The sequence below is a fragment of the Mya arenaria genome, chromosome 10 (genome assembly GCF_026914265.1).
Source record: "Mya arenaria isolate MELC-2E11 chromosome 10, ASM2691426v1".
Lineage (NCBI taxonomy): Eukaryota > Metazoa > Mollusca > Bivalvia > Myida > Myidae > Mya > Mya arenaria.
This window is the reverse complement of record NC_069131.1, coordinates 14197497-14217441: the sequence shown is the minus strand read 5'-3', so window position 1 is coordinate 14217441 and position 19945 is coordinate 14197497. Positions and strand designations below refer to the sequence as shown.

General features: G+C 40.9%; 2 protein-coding genes across 6 annotated transcripts in view; one reads left to right on the top strand and one right to left on the bottom strand.

The window, feature by feature from the left end:
* Nucleotides 1-3944, top strand: part of LOC128205884 (sterile alpha motif domain-containing protein 9-like) — a 43386-nt gene extending 39442 nt beyond the window's left edge. For all 3 annotated transcript variants that reach the window (XM_052907926.1, XM_052907924.1, XM_052907925.1), the window contains 2 exons: nt 416-559; nt 742-3944. In XM_052907926.1, coding sequence (XP_052763886.1) covers nt 416-559; nt 742-806 — 209 coding nt within the window. In that variant the 3' untranslated portion in view covers nt 807-3944. The remainder of the gene's footprint in view (nt 1-415; nt 560-741) is intronic.
* Nucleotides 3945-6476: 2532 nt separating this feature from the next.
* Nucleotides 6477-19701, bottom strand: LOC128204120 (uncharacterized). 3 transcript variants are annotated; one of them, XM_052905476.1, is made up of 10 exons: nt 19602-19701; nt 19300-19389; nt 18007-18196; nt 17262-17361; nt 14155-14332; nt 12926-13082; nt 10457-10627; nt 10193-10309; nt 9387-9448; nt 6477-6731 (listed from the first exon to the last, which is right to left on the bottom strand). In XM_052905476.1, the coding sequence occupies exons 2-10, from the start codon at nt 19318-19320 to the stop codon at nt 6516-6518; spliced, it is 1212 nt and encodes a 403-aa protein (XP_052761436.1). In that variant the 5' UTR covers nt 19321-19389; nt 19602-19701; the 3' UTR covers nt 6477-6515. The 3 variants fall into 3 exon arrangements, with proteins under 3 accessions (XP_052761436.1, XP_052761435.1, XP_052761437.1); XM_052905475.1 differs by having other exon boundaries at nt 19571-19653; XM_052905477.1 differs by having other exon boundaries at nt 19300-19386; nt 19571-19627.
* Between the last annotated feature and the right edge of the window lie 244 nt (nt 19702-19945).

Below are 19945 nucleotides of genomic sequence, written 5' to 3'. Positions count from 1 at the left end.
TGAAAGAGTTAGTGCCCTTTCTTAATTTTACGCATTTCTTATGTTCCTGAGAAACTACCCTTACCATTGATTGGCTTTCGTTACAAAAAAATGTCCCCATGAGGCCGGGGATATAGCTGTCTGTGACCGCTCTTGTACCTTTTGAAGTCAAGATGCTACCCTTTTAATCATAAAAGGTAAACATATGTGTTATTTACAATACTACTTAATTCAAAAACTACACAAATGTTTAACCATGCTCTAATAGACAGCTACAGTGTTTGAGGCCAAATATTAAGCCCAAACCTGTTTCCGTGTGGTAAACTGGTTACTGTATCACGTTTTAGTCCATGTGTTTGTTGTTGTAAACTAGCTGAGTCAGTTATCTTGTGATGTTCTTTAAGTCATTGTTTAACATAAAAACTGTCTATTACAGATCCAAACAGCCCAAATGTGAAGACGGGTCAGTTTGCAGACGGAACAGATGAGGAAAACGTCATTGCAGCTGCATCTATAGAAACTTGTTACGCATCACAACCCGTTTCCGAAACCCAACCGAAAGTTCAAGCAGAGCAATCGGGTTTGTTATCTTGTTTGATTTTTTTATAATACATGTACTTATGAATACTTTTTTTATACTTATATAATTTATAAAAGGTTGGTCACACGTAGCCAGTGTCATGTTACCTCCTTTCCATATATGCATTAACAGAATGGACTTCTTAATATATATTTATATCATTCACGTGTTTCTGCTTTCAGGTGTTTCGGACTCGAAGAAGCTTACCAAGAGACAAAAAAAGAACTTGAAAAAGAAAGGAAAGTAGACGAACAGGCAAATATGTTTAGCGGAAGTAGATACGCATCTACATGTACTATATTTTTGATAGTGGGAATAATTCAAGTTTGGGTTATGCATTCTTTGTTTTGAAAATGATGATATCGGTATGGATTGTTTTATTTTCAAATGAGAGCACCCCTATTAATTGTCCAAGCTTACTACTAGATACTTCTACTTCATTTGTTTATTATACAGATTTGTAAGCATAAGTACCATACAATCGTCAAGGCGAAGGTAGCATGCATGATTTTACATGTGACCACAACAGATATATGACAATGAATACTCACACTGCTAAATCCCTAGAAAGGCTGTTGCTGTGCCTTCACGGCGATATTTCAAATAGCTTGGTTTGTCAGATTAGAGATGCCTCTCTATTTCTAGTTGCTTACTAGAACAGTTTGAGGTTTGACCCAAGTAGTACGTCATACTGCGTTGACATAAAAGACCTCTGCTGATTATGCCAGTGACCAAGGTCCATTTACAAGGATATGCATGTTGATTCAAAGCACGTCTTGTAAAGCACTTGCTCGATTACTTAAATTGTTTGGAAGTATTCGAAATTGTGTCAATGATTGAGAAGTTTGTAATAAGTGTTTTATTAGTTGTATTTATAGTCTTGTAGCATGTACATTCTATTTGGTATTTTAATAAATATTTCTTTACATTCATTGACATACATTTTTTATTATTGCATTAACACCCTTCTATTTGCAAAAAGTACGAAACAGCACTGTGTGTACTTTTTTACTGTGTATTTGTTTCATTTTCTTAATATGTTCAGCCTATTAAGACTCATTTGTTTGTACTGTGTAATCTAGCAGAACGCAACAAACAGAAGTGGGTTTTATTGTAGTTCTTTAAACAATTATTGTTTGGCACCACGCCAGATAGGTTATTCGTAGAAAACAAACAACAACATATACTGCATTAAATGAGCTTAAAATATGTCGGACAGTGGGCGCCGCAATAACATTGTTTCGTCATAGGAGACTATGACGTCATATTTTGAAATAACGTCATATTTTCTATAATACCTATTCCTGCTTGTCACGATACATTAAAGAAGTTGAATTATTTAGCTATTATTTAGTTTGCTTTTTAGATGTCCTATGCATGCAGTTGTAAAGTAAAAGACAATTTAAAGTGGACATGAAGTTATATAAAATCAACTGTTAAAGAATCAACAAACAAATCGGGCTGATGTAAATTCATTTCATTTACTGGTTTGTCGAATAGAAAGTTACAACGAATGTAAAATATATCGTGTCACTGTAGCTTATTGTATTGAAGAATGTTTGTGAAGACATTTTGTGCCTCATTTTATACAGTGTGTGTGTATATACCATGTGATAAATTACGGTTTTGTGAAAAGGTTTGCCAAAGTGTTTTAGAGAGTAAACTCTCACTCAAACTCTGGTAAAGACCGAGACGGAGATCTGTAAGCGGCGTAGACTGCGCTATGTTTCATTTAAAATGGTGAAGAAATAGTTATCTTTGTTTAAAGTCTATATTTGAAGTATTGCCTTACGATGGATCATTTATGACGTAATTTATCACGTGGTACACACACTGTTATAGAGGGAATACAAAAATATGTTTATTTATATTTCATTGTGTATTTTGATTGAAGTCATACTTATTAAATGTCACGGCCGTGGCGTTATCTTGCACCATAGTTAATGTGTAAAATTGTATGGTAAACGGGATTGCCTTGTTCCACACATAAAGTTTTTGATTCAGTATGTGTGATGGAAATTTAATATCCTGTTTTTTGATAATTCTTTGGATAGCCATATATAAAAATGGCAATGTATATACTCTGTATTATTTGATTGTTGTTCTATTGAAGAATTAAGGACTTATTTGCAAATTGTATCTTCTAATATTTATATAGAAAGTTTGTTTCATTCTTTGTCCTTTATTTTACTTAAACTGTGTCATTATTTCATTCATTTTTGTTCATTATATAGGAAGTCCAAACAAATTTATTTTTTGTTCCATGGATTTTTGAAAAAAAAGGTGAGCATGGGATTCCTTTAATAAACATACATCTTTTTTCATAACGTAAAACGGAAGCGAGAGAAGAGCGATTTTTGTTCTCATAATCAATATAATGAAGAAAAGCCATTTAATCGCATTTAAACACAATATTAAACTTAATCCCTATTCGACAATGGAAAGATGTTCAAATGCTTACTATTTACTCAATATTCTTGAGTAGGCACTAACGTGGATAAATCAAATTTGTAAGATAATTTTAACAGATTCTAGGTAGAAATTTCATTTTAATCATTGTAGATGGAAACCCTGCTTTTAGGAAAAGGTTTGAAACAAATAATCTACCTGAATCACTTTAACATCATTTAGAACTTGATTGAAACACTTATTTTGATTGATTTGGGGAAATTACTTGTCATTGGTTAGTTTTAAAGGCTTAAGCCTTCTATAAGTGACCCCCCCCCCCCCCCCCCCCAAAAAAAAACACACAAAAAAAACCACTTGTATTTGTACACAACCTCTGTTAATTGATCTTTATCTAATTGCCTTATTGTCTTATCAGATTTCTGATCTGAGTATCCTGCCGTGCAGTTTGGGATATTTTAAGATAGAAATGGACCCTAAATGGCCCTGAGCCAATAAACGAATACACAGGAAACTGGCCCCTACTGTGTCACCAGTGCAATTAGCAGAAAAAGCACAGTTGGGAATTAACATGCCAAAATTCCTTAAACTAGGCCTTTAAGTGAATGTCTTGTGAATGCGGTTTTGAGTTATGTCAAATGTTAATGTCTTTGCGCTAAAGTATAGAGTTTTGCCCTCTTGTATTTCGGATGAATTATGTGGGCGATGTTTTCTCTATTAAAAGGGGCATTCTTTTAACCAAATATGCTAGGGTTTTTATTCACAAGTTTTGTTTTATATACATTGCGCGTGATGTGTGAATATTAAATAAACGTTAAACGTTTATATTAAATAACTGTTTAATGTATGTATTATTTGTTTACTATGCAATAGTTGATAACTATGTTCTAATTAAAGAGTAATACATTGCATATAATATTATGCATTATCATATGGAATTCACAATCGTAAATAACGTAATAAATGCTCCTATACTTTTTGTGATACTATTTATGATTTTATAACCCCTTCAGATAAAAATATATTATATTCTGAACGCGTGTTTGCATGAAAATGTTTTCGGGATGTATAATGTATGTTGTCCATAATAAGGCACAACACAAACTCGATTGTAGTACAATTTTAAAGTGCCAGCTCAAAATAGGTTTGGTTGTTGCAGTGGGATATGGATGTCCAGTTGATGACGGGAGGGTTGTTGCAGTGGGATATGGATGTCCAGTTGATGACGGGAGGGTTGTTGCAGTGGGATATGGATGTCCAGTTGATGACGGGAGGGTTGTTGCAGTGGGATATGGATGTCCAGTTGATGACGGGAGGGTTGTTGCAGTGGGATATGGATGTCCAGTTGATGACGGGAGGGTTGTTGCAGTGGGATATGGATGTCCAGTTGATGACGGGAGGGTTGTTGCAGTGGGATATGGATGTCCAGTTGATGACGGGAGGGTTGTTGCAGTGGGATATGGATGTCCAGTTGATGACGGGAGGGTTGTTGCAGTGGGATATGGATGTCCAGTTGATGACGGGAGGGTTGTTGCAGTGGGATATGGATGTCCAGTTGATGACGGGAGGGTTGTTATTTTTGCTTTTGCATCAACTTATGTGTCTATTGAACCAATGGTTATATTGTACAAAGGTCAAGATCAACATACGAGGTCAACTGCTTTAAGGTTACAAATGTATATGAGCTGCATATAATGGTACCTGTTTTACTTGGTGTGGTTTGCTGTTGGCTTCGAACTAACGTGAGGATTGATCAAGGGTGTGTTGACTGGAACATTCCTACGTGCTGGTTGTTAGGAATACTGCTATCAAACACGATTAAAATACGAACACTCATACAATCACGAACAGGAGCTCGCTCATAGAACTACAAACAGGAGCACGCTCATAGAATCAGGAACAGGAGCACGCTCATAGAATTACGGACAGGAGAACGTTCATATAATTATGAACACGGGCACGCTCATAGGATAACTGGAACAGGGGTACGCTCATAGAATTACAAACAGGAACACGCTCATAGAATTACAAACAGGAGCACGCTCATAGAATTACGAACAGGGGCACGCTCATAGAATTACGAACATGGGCACGCTCATAGAATTACTAACAGGAGCACGCTCATAGAATTACAAACTGGAGCACGCTCATAGAATTACAAACAGAAGCACGCTCATAGAATTACAAACAGGAGCATGCTCATAGAATTACAAACAGGAGCATGCTCATAGAATCACGAACAGGAGCACGCTCATAGAATTACAAACAGGAGCACGCTCATAGAATCATGAACAGGAGCACGCTCATAGAATTACAAACAGGAACACGCTCATAGAATCATGAACAGGAGTACGCTCATAGAATTACAAACAGGAGCACGCTCAAATAATTACGAACTGGAGCACGCTCATAGAATTACGAACAGGAGCAAGATCAAAGAATTACGAACTGGAGCACGCTCATAGAATTACAAACAGAAGCACGCTCATAGAATCAGGAACAGGAGCACGCTCATAGAATTATGGACAGGAGAACGTTCATATAATTATGAACACGGGCACGCTCATAGGATAACTGGAACAGGGGTACGCTCATAGAATTATGGACAGGAGAACGTTCATATAATTATGAACACGGGCACGCTCATAGGATAACTGGAACAGGGGTACGCTCATAGAATTACAAACAGGAACACGCTCATAGAATTACGAACAGGAGCACGCTCATAGAATTACGAACAGGAGCACGCTCATAGAATTACAAACAGGAGCACGCTCATAGAATTACGAACAGGGGCACGCTCAGAATTACGAACTGGAGCACGCTCATATAATTACGAACTGGAGCACGCTCATAGAATTACAAACAGAAGCACGCTCATATAATTACGAACAGGGGCACGCTCATAGAATTACGAACTGGAGCATGCTCATAAAATTACGAACAAGAGCACGCTGATAGAAATACGAACAGGGGCACGCTCATAGGTTAACTGGAACAGGGGTACGCTCATAGGATGACTGTAACAGGGGCACGCTCATAATATTTGTCTTAGTGACTATTTGCCCGACACACACACATGATGAAGATATATCAGTGACAAACATTTTGACCATGAGTGGAATCTTACTACCTTATATAGGCAGCATTATTCACCCAATATTTATAAAATGTCAAAACTATATAGGTCCATTTTGACTGTTGTAAAGCCTTGTTTTCAGATTCAAAAGCAATTGTACCCATGCGGGTGATACCGTGGTATAGTAGCATTCATGGTACTCTTGTTTGATGCAAATGTTTCATGATATTGACACGTGGATTGCACTTCGTACCAATTTTACCAATAGCCAATGGCTACAGTGCATTATTTCGTATAAGTGTTACTGCTACTATACAAATAAGTATAGCACTGGACATAGTATGCATGCCAGTACTGTTCATTTTAGATGAGAGTATATGAATACCATCGAGAAGTCAATGTGTAATTCTTGCTTCAATATTTTTAATTCGTTCACAAAACATACAAGTACAGGTCATCGATGATAAACAGTCATTTCCGAACATGCACTCCTCGGTGCTCGAAATATTCTGAAAGAGCTGCTCCCAGAATCTCGTTGGTTCCCTGCTCGACTAGACGTCTGCCCGAGTCATCATGGTGACGAGGTGGGGACCTGCGTAACTCCCTCATTTCCGGGTAAAGCTCGTCACGTCTCGGAGATCGGATGGCGTCATGGTGATATTCAATTTGCCGCCTTGGTGAATGAACCTAACGGAAAATGAAAGATATATTTATATTCATCTCGACCCAATCTCGTATTTAGGACGTTATTTAATTCAAATGGTAACTTTTGATCGCTATCTAAAGCTGACACACAAAAATACCCGTTTTATTTAAAAAGAAAAAAAAAAGAAAATCAAGCATAGATAAGACTGAAATTTAATCATACAACTATTGACTTTATTGCTGTAAACAATGCGGTCTTATTTTCGAACTAGTGATCTAATTTCTAGCCTTGTATAATATATAATACAAATTAATATACTAGTAGCCAAGATCTTTCTTAAACGTTGATATCATGGGATACTAGACACCACATGATTAAAAAAATACATGACAAACCAGAGAGATGGATGGAATACCTTACAGGACAAACCAGCTTACCTCAGAGAGGGATAGGATGGAATACACAGAGCAAACCAGCTTACCTCAGAGAGGGATAGGATGGAATACACAGGGCAAACCAGCTTACCTCAGAGAGGGATAGGATGGAATACACAGGGCAAACCAGCTTACCTCAGAGAGGGATAGGATGGAATACACAGGGCAAACCAGCTTACCTCAGAGAGGGATAGGATGGAATACACAGGGCAAACCAGCTTACCTCAGAGAGGGATAGGATGGAATACACAGGGCAAACCAGCTTACCTCAGAGAGGGATAGGATGGAATACACAGGGCAAACCAGCTTACCTCAGAGAGGGATAGGATGGAATACACAGGGCAAACCAGCTTACCTCAGAGAGGGATAGGATGGAATACACAGGGCAAACCAGCTTACCTCAGAGAGGGATAGGATGGAATACACAGGGCAAACCAGCTTACCTCAGAGAGGGATAGGATGGAATACACAGGACAAACCAGCTTACCTCAGAGAGGGATAGGATGGAATACACAGGGCAAATCAGCTTACCTCAGAGAGGGATAGGATGGAATACACAGGACAAACCAGCTTACCTCAGAGAGTGGTGGTTGAAATATATCAAGTAGTTGCTGAGATATTATCCTTTGTGTGCTAACATGCAAGACCTTAACCAGAATTTCTAAGTCGCATAATGGAGGGGCAAAAATTATATAATATGAAAGATAGAGTTATCTTACTTGATTAAATAAGAAGGTTAAATGGTTGGGAGCCTGTGTGTAAAGTTTCAATGCAATACATGATGTATTTGCTGAAGCATTGACTTAAAAGTGGTTACATGCAAAACCTTAACAAGAATTTCTATGTTGAATAAAAAAGGGGCCATTATTAATTGCAAACTAGAGTTATCTTACTTGGTTATTTAAGTAAATTGGATGGTTGAGTACCATTTTATAAAGTCTCAATGCAATTCATCCAGTAGTTGCTGAGATATTAACCTATGTGTGCTTACATGCAAAACCTTAACCAGAATTTCTAAGTCAAATAATAAAGGCCAATTATTTGCATTAAATGCAAACTAGAGTTATCTAAATGGTTAATTGAGTTGGTTGGCTGGTTGAGTACCATTGTATCAAGTCTCAATGCAATACCTCAAGTAGTTGCTGAGATATTAACCTATGTTTGCTTGCATTCAAAACCGTAACCAGAATTTCTAAGTCAAATAATAAAGGCCTATTATTGGCATTAAATGCAAAGTAGAGTTATCAAACTTGGTTAATTAAGTAGGTTGGATGGTTGAGTACCATTGTATAAAGTCTCAATGCAATACCTCAAGTAGTTGCTGAGATATTAACCTATGTGTGCTTGCATTCAAAACCGTAACCAGAATTTCTAAGTCAAATAAAAAAAGGCCTATTATTGGCATTAAATGCAAAGTAGAGTTATCAAACTTGGTTAACTAAGTAGGTTGTATGGTTGAGTACCATTGTATAAAGTCTCAATGCAATACCTCAAGTAGTTGCTGAGATATTAACCTATGTGTGCTTGCACGCAAAACCTTAACCAAGGGGTGACGCCGACGCCGACGCTTGGGTGAGTAGTATAGCTCTCCTTATTCTTCGAATAGTCGAGCTAAAAACAGCTTACCTCGGAGAGGGATGAGTGAAATACACAGGAAAAACCAGCTTACCTCGGAGGAGGATGGGTGGAATACACAGGAAAACCCAGCTTACCTCGGAGAGAGGGATGGGTGGAATACACAAGAAAAACCAGCTTACCTCGGAGAGTGATTGGTGGAATACGCAAGAAAAACAGCTGATCTCATGATGGGTGGACTACAGGGCAAACCAGGCTTACCTCGGAGAGGGATGGGTGGACTACAGGACAAACCAGCAAACCTCAAAGAGCGATGGGTGCAAAACAGTACAAACCAGCTTACCTCGGAGAGTGATGGGATGGAATCTACATGACAACTAGCAAACCTCGGTAAGCGTTGGTTGGAATACACAGGAACAATCAGCTTTCCTCGGAGAGAGATGGGTGGAATACAGAGGAAAAAATAGCTTGCCTCGGAGAGAGATGGGTGAAATACACAGGACAAACCAGCTTACCTCGGAGAGGGACGGGTGGAATACACAGGAAAACCCAGCTTACCTCGGAGAGGGATGGGTGGAATACAAAGGAAAACCAGCTTACCTCGGAGAGTGATGGGATGGTAAACACAGGAAAAACCAGCTCACCTCGGAGAGTGATGGGTGGAATACACAGGACAAACCATCTTACCTCGGAGAGGGAGGGAATCAAGCGCCGGTCTTCTTCATCTACGAAGTACGCATTTGACTTGCCTGTAAACAGAGTGTATTCCTTAACACAGTATTTTTAATATGGAATTAATGGAATATCAGTGGATTTGACCCTATACCATATAATATAAAAGCATCAATGTTTGCACGATGACAACTGTAAATGAAGCTCCGACTACTAAAATGACACCGGCATCGCCAGACCCCGATAAAACAAAAGTACTTAAGTCAAATCTCAATCTCAGCTCATCCTTCCAAATAACAGCAACTTCTTTTTTAAAATCTAGTATCCGTTTATTCTTTACAAAAAAACATTTGTTGATTTTTCAAAGAAAACTAATTATAGAGCCAAAATATACTTGAGTAATTGCTCAAAAACAAGGACTTCTATTCAATAACACTTTATGTAATAATTTTGGAACCGGAACCGTTTGTCTTAATACCATGTTAGCCTGAGTTTTGTTTGCCGTCACGTGGCCGCACAAGGGCGCCTCTGTGCGTCACCGGGAGCCGTCCGCACATTCCGTTACAATGGGAAACTTTGTGCGCCTCGTTCGACCCTTTCCCGACCGTTTTAAGTTTTCAATTAACATATTCTTTGCGAAAATGTGCTTTTAAAAATTATACGAATATGATATGAAGTGATAGTGAGTTGAAATTGAGATTTTAGCTTTTTCTGACATTGTTTGCTAATGGTATGATGCTAGTAATATTCAGACCTCTTTTCAAACACACGTATTTAAATAGTTGTCATATGAATAACATTAAACAATTATTGAGACGCACGTGAGTCTGGAGTGGTCCATACGTGTGCTCTTTCGTAACACGGCGGCGGGGTGATGACGTGTTTGGTGACGTCATCTTGGCAACCTTCCTGATGATCCCGTGCGCGCTGTTTCTTTTCTAAATATTTCATGAATCAAAGTACAATGTAGAAAATGTATCATGAAATGCAGTTTAGGTTTAAAAGTTTTAATGACCATTATTTATAGAAATGTCTTAAATTTTTTGTCTTCAAACGCCTGTTTGACATAATACCCATTTCCGTACTTGTTGTCTTGGCGTTATTCAGTGAGGAGATGTACTTGTAGCCGACAGCAGCGATGCACATCAGGATAAGAGTGACCATGCCCAAGCAGGCTAACAGGAAGTATGGCTGGTTCTTCTCTAGGAACGACTTCTGTCCATCTGAGTTGCTTGTATTGTCTTCTTTTTTATCACCTGTATAAGATGTATATATGTCGGTACACGCTGTTATAACATCTTTATTCATAAAATGATAATAAAATCAGTACTCATCATTGAAAACCAATTGAATATGGTGTTCCACCTTCGAAGCGTGGGTACTCCATGAAACCACATTGAAAACCGTATGCTACCTCAGTCAAGAGTACTCCTTGAAGCTCCCTTGAATGCCGTGTGTTACCCTTGAGTCCTGGGTACTCCTTGAAAACCTATTGAATACCGTGTGTAACCCTCGAGTCCGGATTACTCCTTGAAACCCCATTGAATACAGTGTGTTACTGTCGAGTCCTGAGTACTCCTTGAAACCCTATTGAATACCGTGTGTTACCCTCGAGTCCTGAGTACACCATTAAACCCTATTAAATATCATCTGCTACCCCTGAAACCTGAGTACTCCCTGAAATCCTATTCAATACTTTGTGCTACCCTCGAGACCTGAATACTCCTTTAAACTCTATTGAATACCACGTGCTACCATCGAGTTCTGAGTACTCCTTGAACTCCATTGAATACCATCAGCTACCCTCGAAACCCAAGTACTCTTTGAAACCCCATTGAATACCGTGTGCTACCCTCAAGACCTGAGTACTCCATTAAGCCCAATTGAATACCGTGTGTTATCCTCGCACTCAGAGTACTCGTTGAAGTCCCATTGAATACCTCGTTTTACCCTCCTGAGTACCCCTTGAAACCCCATTGAATATTTTGAGCCACCCTCGAGTCTTGAGTACTCCATGAAACCCCATTGAATATCGAGTTTTACCCCCGAGTCCTGAGTACTCTTTGAAACCCCGTTGAATACCGTGTGCTATCCTCGGCTCCAGAGTACTCTATGAAAGCCCATTGAATACCGAGATTTACCCTCTAGTCCTGAGTACCCTTTGAAACCCCATTAAATATATTGAGCCACCCTCGAGTCCAGAGTACTCCATGAAAACCCTTTAAATACCAAATTTTACCCTTGAGTCTTTAGTTCTCCTTGAAACCCCATTGACTACCGTGTGTTACTCTGAGACCTGAGTTCTCCATGAACCCCATTAAATACCGTGTGCTACCATCGAGTCCAGAGTATTCCTTGAAACCCCATTGAATACCGTGTGTAAGACACGATTCCTGAGTACTCATTGAAACCCCATTGAATACCTAGTGTTACCCTCGAGACCCGAGTATTCCTGGAAGCCACATTGAATACTATGTGCTTCCCTCGAGTCCAGAGTACTCGATGAAACCTCGTTGAATACCGTGTTCTACCCTGAGTCCTGGGTACTCTTTGAAACCCCGTTGAATACTGTGTGCTACCCTCGGTCTAAGGTACTCTTTAAAACCCCATTGAATACCGTGTTTTACCCTCGAGTCCTGAGTACTCTTTAAAACCCATTGAATACTTTGAGCCACCTCGAGTCCTGAGTACTCCTTGAAACCCAAATGAATAACGTGTGTCACCATGAAGTCCTGTGTACTCCTTGGCGTCCCATTGAATACCGTATGTCACCATGGAGTCCTGAGTTTTTTCTTGAAACCCCATTAAATGCCGTGTGTCAACCTCCAGTCCTGAGTACTTCTTGAAACCTCATTGAATACCGTGTGTCACCATGGAGTCCTGAGTTTTTTCTTTAAACTCCATTAAATGCCGTGTGTCAACCTCGAGTCCTGAGTACTCCTTGAAACCCATTGAATACCGTGTGTCACCATGGAGTCCTGAGTTTTTTCTTTAAACTCCATTAAATGCCGTGTGTCAACCTCGAGTCCTGAGTACTCCTTGAAACCCCATTGTATACCGTGTGTCACCATGGAGTCCTGAGGTGTTTTTTTCAAACCCCATTAAACGACGTGTGTTACCCTCAAGTCCTGAGTAATCCTTGAAACCCCATTGAATCCCGCGTATCACTTTTAAGTCCAATGTACTCCTTGAAACTACTTTGCAAAGCGAATGTCACACTCGAGTCCCAGGTACTCCTTAAACCCCAATTGGATACCATGTGTGCCATCCTCGAGTCCCGAGAACTCCTTTGTAGCCCATTGAATACCGTGCGTCACCATGGAGTCCTTAGTTCTCATTGAAGCCTAATTTAATACCGTGTGGTACCCTGGAGCCCAGAGTACTCATTCACCCCCCCCCCCCCCTGGTATACCGTATGTCACCCTCGAGTGCCGAGTAGTCACTGAATCCCCCGTGATACCGAGTTCCAACACGTGGGATTACAGCATCATTATTCACTCGGAATTATCGACATATTCAAAACTATCATAGATATTATAATCACTCCTTCTTACCTTTCCCGAAAATGATCCCATTGTCAACTTCTTTTTCGTCTTTGGCGGCTGGTTTTGACGTCACAACACCTTTCTCCACAAACAACAGTGCAGTGACGTTTACTTGTAAAGCATCCTTCGCCATCTTGAAGTGATCATATTTGCGATAGGGGCATTCCTGTAAGAAAAATCCATAGCTAGCATAATTCCTGGGATACACGCGGCTGATCCATTCCGTTATTCAACTTCTATTCGTAAGGTGAATGGTGAATCATGGAATGGGTGGGTCGTAGGTATAAGACGATTACAGCAAGGTGTCCACATAATAAAATTAGATATATAAAGGATCCAATCGTGGGCAAAGCCTGTTATGAATCACGTGTACACTACATACATGCAGGTACTCAGCGAAAAGTGTATCGAGGTAACCGATGATGGGTGGATCTGTACGCAGTTCACTTTTGGATCACTCTGTGTCAAGAAATACACGTATTGTTTCACGGAAATCGACTTTGTTATCAAGAAATACACATAAAACATCATATGAATCGACTTAGTTGTCCAGAAATACGTATAGAATCATAGAAATACACAATGTTGTTTAGAAATGCACGTTCGGTATCATGGAAATCGACTTTGCCCTCAAAAGTATCATGGAAATCGTTTTTGTTGTCAATAAAGACACGTTAAGTATTTTGAAAATCGTTCTCCTTGTCAAGACATATACGTTTAGTATCATAAAAATCGACTTTGTTCAGGAGACACCACTATATTATCATAAAAAACAATTATGATAAAAATATTATCATAGAAATCGACTTCATCGACTTTATTCAGGGAACACACCTATAGTATCATGGAAATCGACTTTGTTCAGGATACACACCTATAATAGCATGGAAATCGACTTTATCGACTTTATTCAGGGAACACACCTATAGTATCATGGAAATCGACTTTGTTCAGGAAACACACCTATAATATCATGAAAATCGACTTTATCGACTTTATTCAGGGAACACACCTATAGTATCATGGAAATCGACTTTGTTCAGGATACACACCTATAATAGCATGGAAATCGACTTTGTTCAGGAAACACACCTATATTATCATGGAAATCGACTTTGTTAACACTCGCAAAGAAACGAAAACGTGTTACGAAGGTGAAGGATATAATTATATTCCACATTATGTTGCTACCGAAACTTTGATTTGGTGAGGACTGAATCCCTGGAACAATGACTTACCGAAATGCACACTTGATCCTCTCTACACATATAAACCTCGCACATGATTTCAGTGTACCCCGGCCGGGTCTTAAACAAGTTATCAAGTCTGAGGGCAGGCGAGAGGATCTCAAGAGGTCCATTTGACAGGAAGGCGGCGTCCAGAGGTTTAAGCATTTCTCCCGTTTTATCTGCACATCTACAACAGGACAGTTAACGAAGAAATAAGGAACTTTAATTAAATAAACCGATTACGGTTATCGTATTTAATATCAATACATGCATATCGCAAGGCCCTAACACATCATAAGCAGCATTACAGCCATCATTGCCATCATCTATATAACCATTTTTATTTAAGTCATCGTTTATTGTCATCGTCCCTGTCGTCGTCGCCAGGGGTAGATCCAGGAGGTGGTGTAACGGAAGGAGGAGGGTATGGGTCCAGGAGGTGGTGTAACGTAAGGAAGGGGGTAGGGTCCAGGAGGTGGTGTAACGGAAGGAGGAGGGTATGGGTCCAGGAGGTGTAGAAACGGAAGGGGAAGGGTGTGGGTCCAGGAGGTGGTGTAATGGAAGGGGCGGGGTAGATCAGGGAGGTGGTGTAACGAAAGGGTATGGGTTCAGGAGGTGGTGTTACGGAAGGGGAAGGGGTCGGGTCCAAGAGGTGGTGTCACTAAAGGGGGCGGGGTGGGATCAAGGTGGTGGTGTAACGGAAAGATAGGGGTCCAGGAGGTGGTGTTACGAAAGGGGAATGACGTGGGTCCAGGAGGTGGTGTTACGGAAGGTGTAGGGGTCGGGTCCAGGAGGTGGTGTAACGGAAGGGGGGGGGGGGTAGATCCAGGATCCAGGAGGTGGTGTAACGGAAGAGAGAGGGTATGGGTCCAGGAGGTGGTGTTACGGAAGTGGAAGGGGTGGGTCTAGGAGGTGGTGTTACAGAAGGGGAAGGGGGTAGGGTCCAGGAGGTGGTGTTACGGAAGGGGAAGGGGTGAGTCCAGGAGATGGTGTTACGGAGGGAAAGTGGGAAGGGTCCAGGAGGTGGTGTAACGGAAGGGGGAGGGGGTAGATCCAGGAGGTTGTGTAACGGAAGGGGGAGTGGCAGATCCAGGAGATGGTGTAACGGGCATGGGGAGGGGGTGGAACCAGGAGGTGGTGTTACGGAAGGGGAAGAGGTGGGTCCAGGACGTGATGTTACGGAAGAGGGGTGGTTGATCCAGGAGGTTGTGTAACGGAAGGGGGGGGTAGATCCAGGAGGTGGTGTTACGGAAGGGGGAGTGAGTGGATCCAGGAGGTGGTATAACGGAAGGTGCAGGGGTTGGATCCAGGAGTTGGTGTAACGGAAGGGGGAGGGGGTAGATCTAGAAGATAGTGTAACGGAATGGGGAGGGCAGGGGTCCAGGAGATGGAGTAACGGAATGGGGAGGGTATGGGTCCAGAAGATGGTGTAACGGAAGGGGGAGGGGGTGGATCCAGGAGATGGTGTAACGGAATGGGGAGGGTATGGGTACAGGAGGTGGTGTAACGGAAGGGGGAGGGTATGGGTCCAGGAGGTGGTGTAACGGAATGGGGAGGGGATGGATCCAGGAGGTGGTGTTACGGAATGGGGAGAGGGTGGATCCAGGAGGTCGTGTAACGGAAAGAGGAGGGGTGGATTCAGGAGGTCGTGTAACGGAAGAGGGTGGTGTAGGTACAGGAGGTGGTGTAACGGAAGGGGGTAGGGTACAGGAGGTGGTGTAAGGGAATCGGGGGGGGGATGGATCCAGGAGGTTGTGTTACGGAAGGGAGAGGGGGTGGATCCAGAAGGTCGTGTTACGGAAGGGAGAGGGGGTGGATCCAGAAGGTGGTGTAACGGAAGGGGGAGGGGGTAGATCCAGGAGTTGGTGTAATGGGGATGGGGGATTTGGGGAACAACCTCGGACGTGAGCCCCCTCCCAAAGTGGTGGTTTAAATTTTGACAAGGGGGGAAGGGGTTCTATTCAAGAATATTTAGTCTAAAATAATGAATTATATTGTAATGTATTCTTGTTTTCCCGTATTGATATATAAGTTCACTTTCAATATCAATATAACCATTTCATTTCCGTCATCGTCCCTGTCTTCAAGTGAAGAGGGGGTTGGGGTAAATTTGGAAAGAAACTCGTCAAATATTTTAGCCTTACCTAATGCGGTTTAGTGTAATCTATGAATATTTTCCCCTATATTAACACAAAATTTCACTATGATATTGGTTAGTGAGACCCGGGTGCACCCCCTACATCCGATTGTGTCGTCGTCGTCCTACTCATCCTAGCCCTCATTACATCGTCATCAGTTATCGGGACAACAAGAATACCCAATATTGCTTTGGCCAAGGCACTAGCTCAAAATTCAAACAGACAAACACATACGAAACACACAAAACAACAGTATACATACATTTTAATGCAAGTACATTTTGTAACGTTAAAGCTGCACTCTCACAGATTTACCGTTTTTACAACTTTTTTATCTTTTGTCTTGGAAAGAGCAATTTTTTGCGTAAATATCTGCAACCAATGATAAAAGATTGCTGACAAAAGATCAGATCGCAGATTTGCATATTTCCGTTGAAAATTAATGATAAATGGCTTAAACCATTACTAACGGTTTAAGAAAACTGCATAAAACATTAATTTTTGAACTGCATTATAAAAATCTGGGATTTAATTTTTTGTCGGCATTCTTATAATCCTTGTTTCCATGGTCTTTGGCAAAAAAATGCCTCGTTCCAAAACAAAAAATACAAATGTTGTCAAAACGTTCAATCTGTGAGAGTGCAGCTTACATTAAATCAATAAACGTTAGGGGGGGGGGGGGGGGGTGGGGTCAGAGCAATGATTTTTGTTTTGTTTACGCCTGTGACTTTCAACCTGAGATTTGCTTTTTCCGACTCTTGTCAAATAAGCTGATACAATAGCGACATAAATGTTTTCAGTGTTTTGTGCAGAAACTATACTGTATAAGAGCTACTTTCTCGCAAGGGATACTGAAGAAGTCAGTAATATGCACAAGAAAATTCACTGTTCATGAACACAGGCCAGGAACCGCTTTGATTTATCAATGGAAGTAACAATTAAGTAATGTTATCATCTCTTAACGGACTCAACACTCACCCATGGGCTACAAACTGCTGCGCCTTGGCGACAGTGAAGGTTTCCGAGTCCGGGATGATCGGTCCGTGCCAACAGCGGTTCACGAAAGGAGACTGGAACTCTGGTGAGAATAACGAAAGTATCTTTGTTATAACAGTCCTTTATTCCAGGGTGAGGAATCAGATGACTTCAAATTGTTTCTTACTTAATTCACCACGTGTCAAAACCGACGTAAACAAACAAGTAAGCAATGTAAGGACGTTTTGTTAAGTTTAAGGATTCAATTTCTGAGTCAGAGACCTAAAGTCAGAATCAAGACGTTAGTGAATATTGGTTCTGTTGTTTGGACTTGACTGCACTTGAAATCATCAGACCATATACAGGGGCGACGAGTCACGGTGTGTCACGTCACGACCTGTCACGGTGTATCACGTAACGCCGTGTCACGGTGTGCCACGTTACGCCGTGTCACGGTGTGCCACTTAACGCCGTGTGTCACAGTGTGCCACGTCACGACCTGTCACGGTGTGCCACGTAACGCCGTGTCAGGTTTTGTCACGTCAATACGTGACACGGTGTGCCATGTAACGCCGTGTCACGGTGTGCAACGTTATGTATAAATGTATCATCTGTCGCTAAGAAACAATTTGCTTTTCATGTAGAAATCAAACTTTATGTCAAAAATGTACATAATTTGTGTGTATGATTTATCTGAATTAAAGTCACTGTGTATTAAGGGTTACTGTGCAAAATAGCAAAAGCATACCCATTGAAGTCAAGGCCCTGACGCGGATGTGCGCCTCCTCTGTGCTGGTAACGCTCTCAGTTATCGCCCCTGAGCTGTTAATAACTTGTAGAACAGCAACTGGAATGGCCTTGTCTGTGACGTTGTTTAGACTTGTCCTGGTATTGGCTGCGCTGGACTGCACCCATGCACCTAAGCAGAGGAGTAACGCCTGGAATGGTGGACACATTCCTTATTTCGCATCAGGATTGATACCAAGCATTTAAATTTCCAAGGCTTGCTTAATATGGAAAATGAAATCAGACAATATTACATTGTTCCTTATTAGGTAATTTCAACTGTGCCGCGATAACTGTCAGAAGTCACCGGATTGGTCTGAGCCATACTGCAGACTCTGCCGTTAATAAGTGAGAGTATCTTATTGATAAACGTCATATTAATGCACCAGTCAATTGTAACCACGCCAGACCCCCCCCCCCCCATCCCCACCACCCCCTGGACCGTGTTTTGACCTTCCAGTTGCCCCGCAGTGCCGAGTGTATGCGGTGGATTTGTTTTTGAGCCAAAATAGCGTGGAATGAGCCTTACATAGGATGTCCGCGGGGTGCGGGGGCATTTGGCGGGGATTTTACAAGCAGTGTGTATTTACCTGGGACTGGCTAAACCGAAAGTCAATTTCCCCGCTATTCTTCGAACCTGGGGGTGGGGGGGGGGCGAAGTTACAATTGCCTGGTGCATAATACATGTGTTCAAAATAATCATTTAACATATTAATGAGAGGCAAGATAAGATAACCTGTTAACGTTTGCGAATTGTTTCGTGTTAACCACGTTATGTTGGCGATAATGTTCAAGCTATCTAGTTCACACCCGCGAAACGTTTTCGGTAGGATATTTATCATTAGACTAAAAACAGGCTTGAAAAAAACGGAGCCAATGTTAACAGATAGAAGCCAGACATGTGACCAGATAGACAGCACTGCATGAAATGGTCTCATTTGATCGTCTGAAATGAAATTTTGAGTCATTTTGTGATCAAATACTCAGTGACACAAACAACAAGCGTCTGGTTACAGATATCAGACAATAGCAATATCAGACTTGTCCCAAATTGTCCTCAACTTTCTTTCAAACATCATTTTATACCAAAAACTCATGTGGACGGCAAAACAAAACATGCCAAATATTATTTAATTTTCAACAACGTAGTAGACTAGATTTCTAGACGTTCATGGATTTCAGGTTATATTTTAACTGGGTTAAATCCACAAACTTAGTCATGTTCTTTTCCAAAAAAAAGATGCGAAAAACGTACTGTTTGCAGCGACAGGTCCATGGCGCCTCCTCTTGAACACTTTGACGGGCAGCAGTACTGTGTGGCGGTTATAATCCAAGGATATCACTGCTGATAAAATGGAATACTTGATTTTATTTTGATTATGATTCTCAAGTGGAAATTCGTAAACTGGTAAATTTGTAGTAACTACACATACAAACAATCTTCATTAATCTACATGTAATTAGAAGAGATTTTACACACTTATTGTTTTTACAGTTTTAAACAGTTTTAAGTGTATATTCTATACCTTCAACCTATCAAAGTTTATATTCCTTTACCAATTCTACAAACATATATATCTCTGCGTTACACGTATCCTTCGAAACTCCGGCCATGTACGATATATTTCCCAACCGCCAAGAAATTCACGAGGAACCGAGCTAGTGATACAAGACTGTACTGCTGGGGCGGGGGCTATGTACATTGCGACTTTCTTATTGTTATCATCTAGAGGTGACTGTTTGACAAGGGGAATGGCATCATGATGTTCAAATGAAAGCTAAAGATATAAAAACACACTTATAAACGAAAAGAAGTAAAAACAATGATAACAAGTTTTATAAGGTTAACGTGTTTACGAGGTATTTTAGATATACCATATTTTCATAGTTTACAAGGTTTA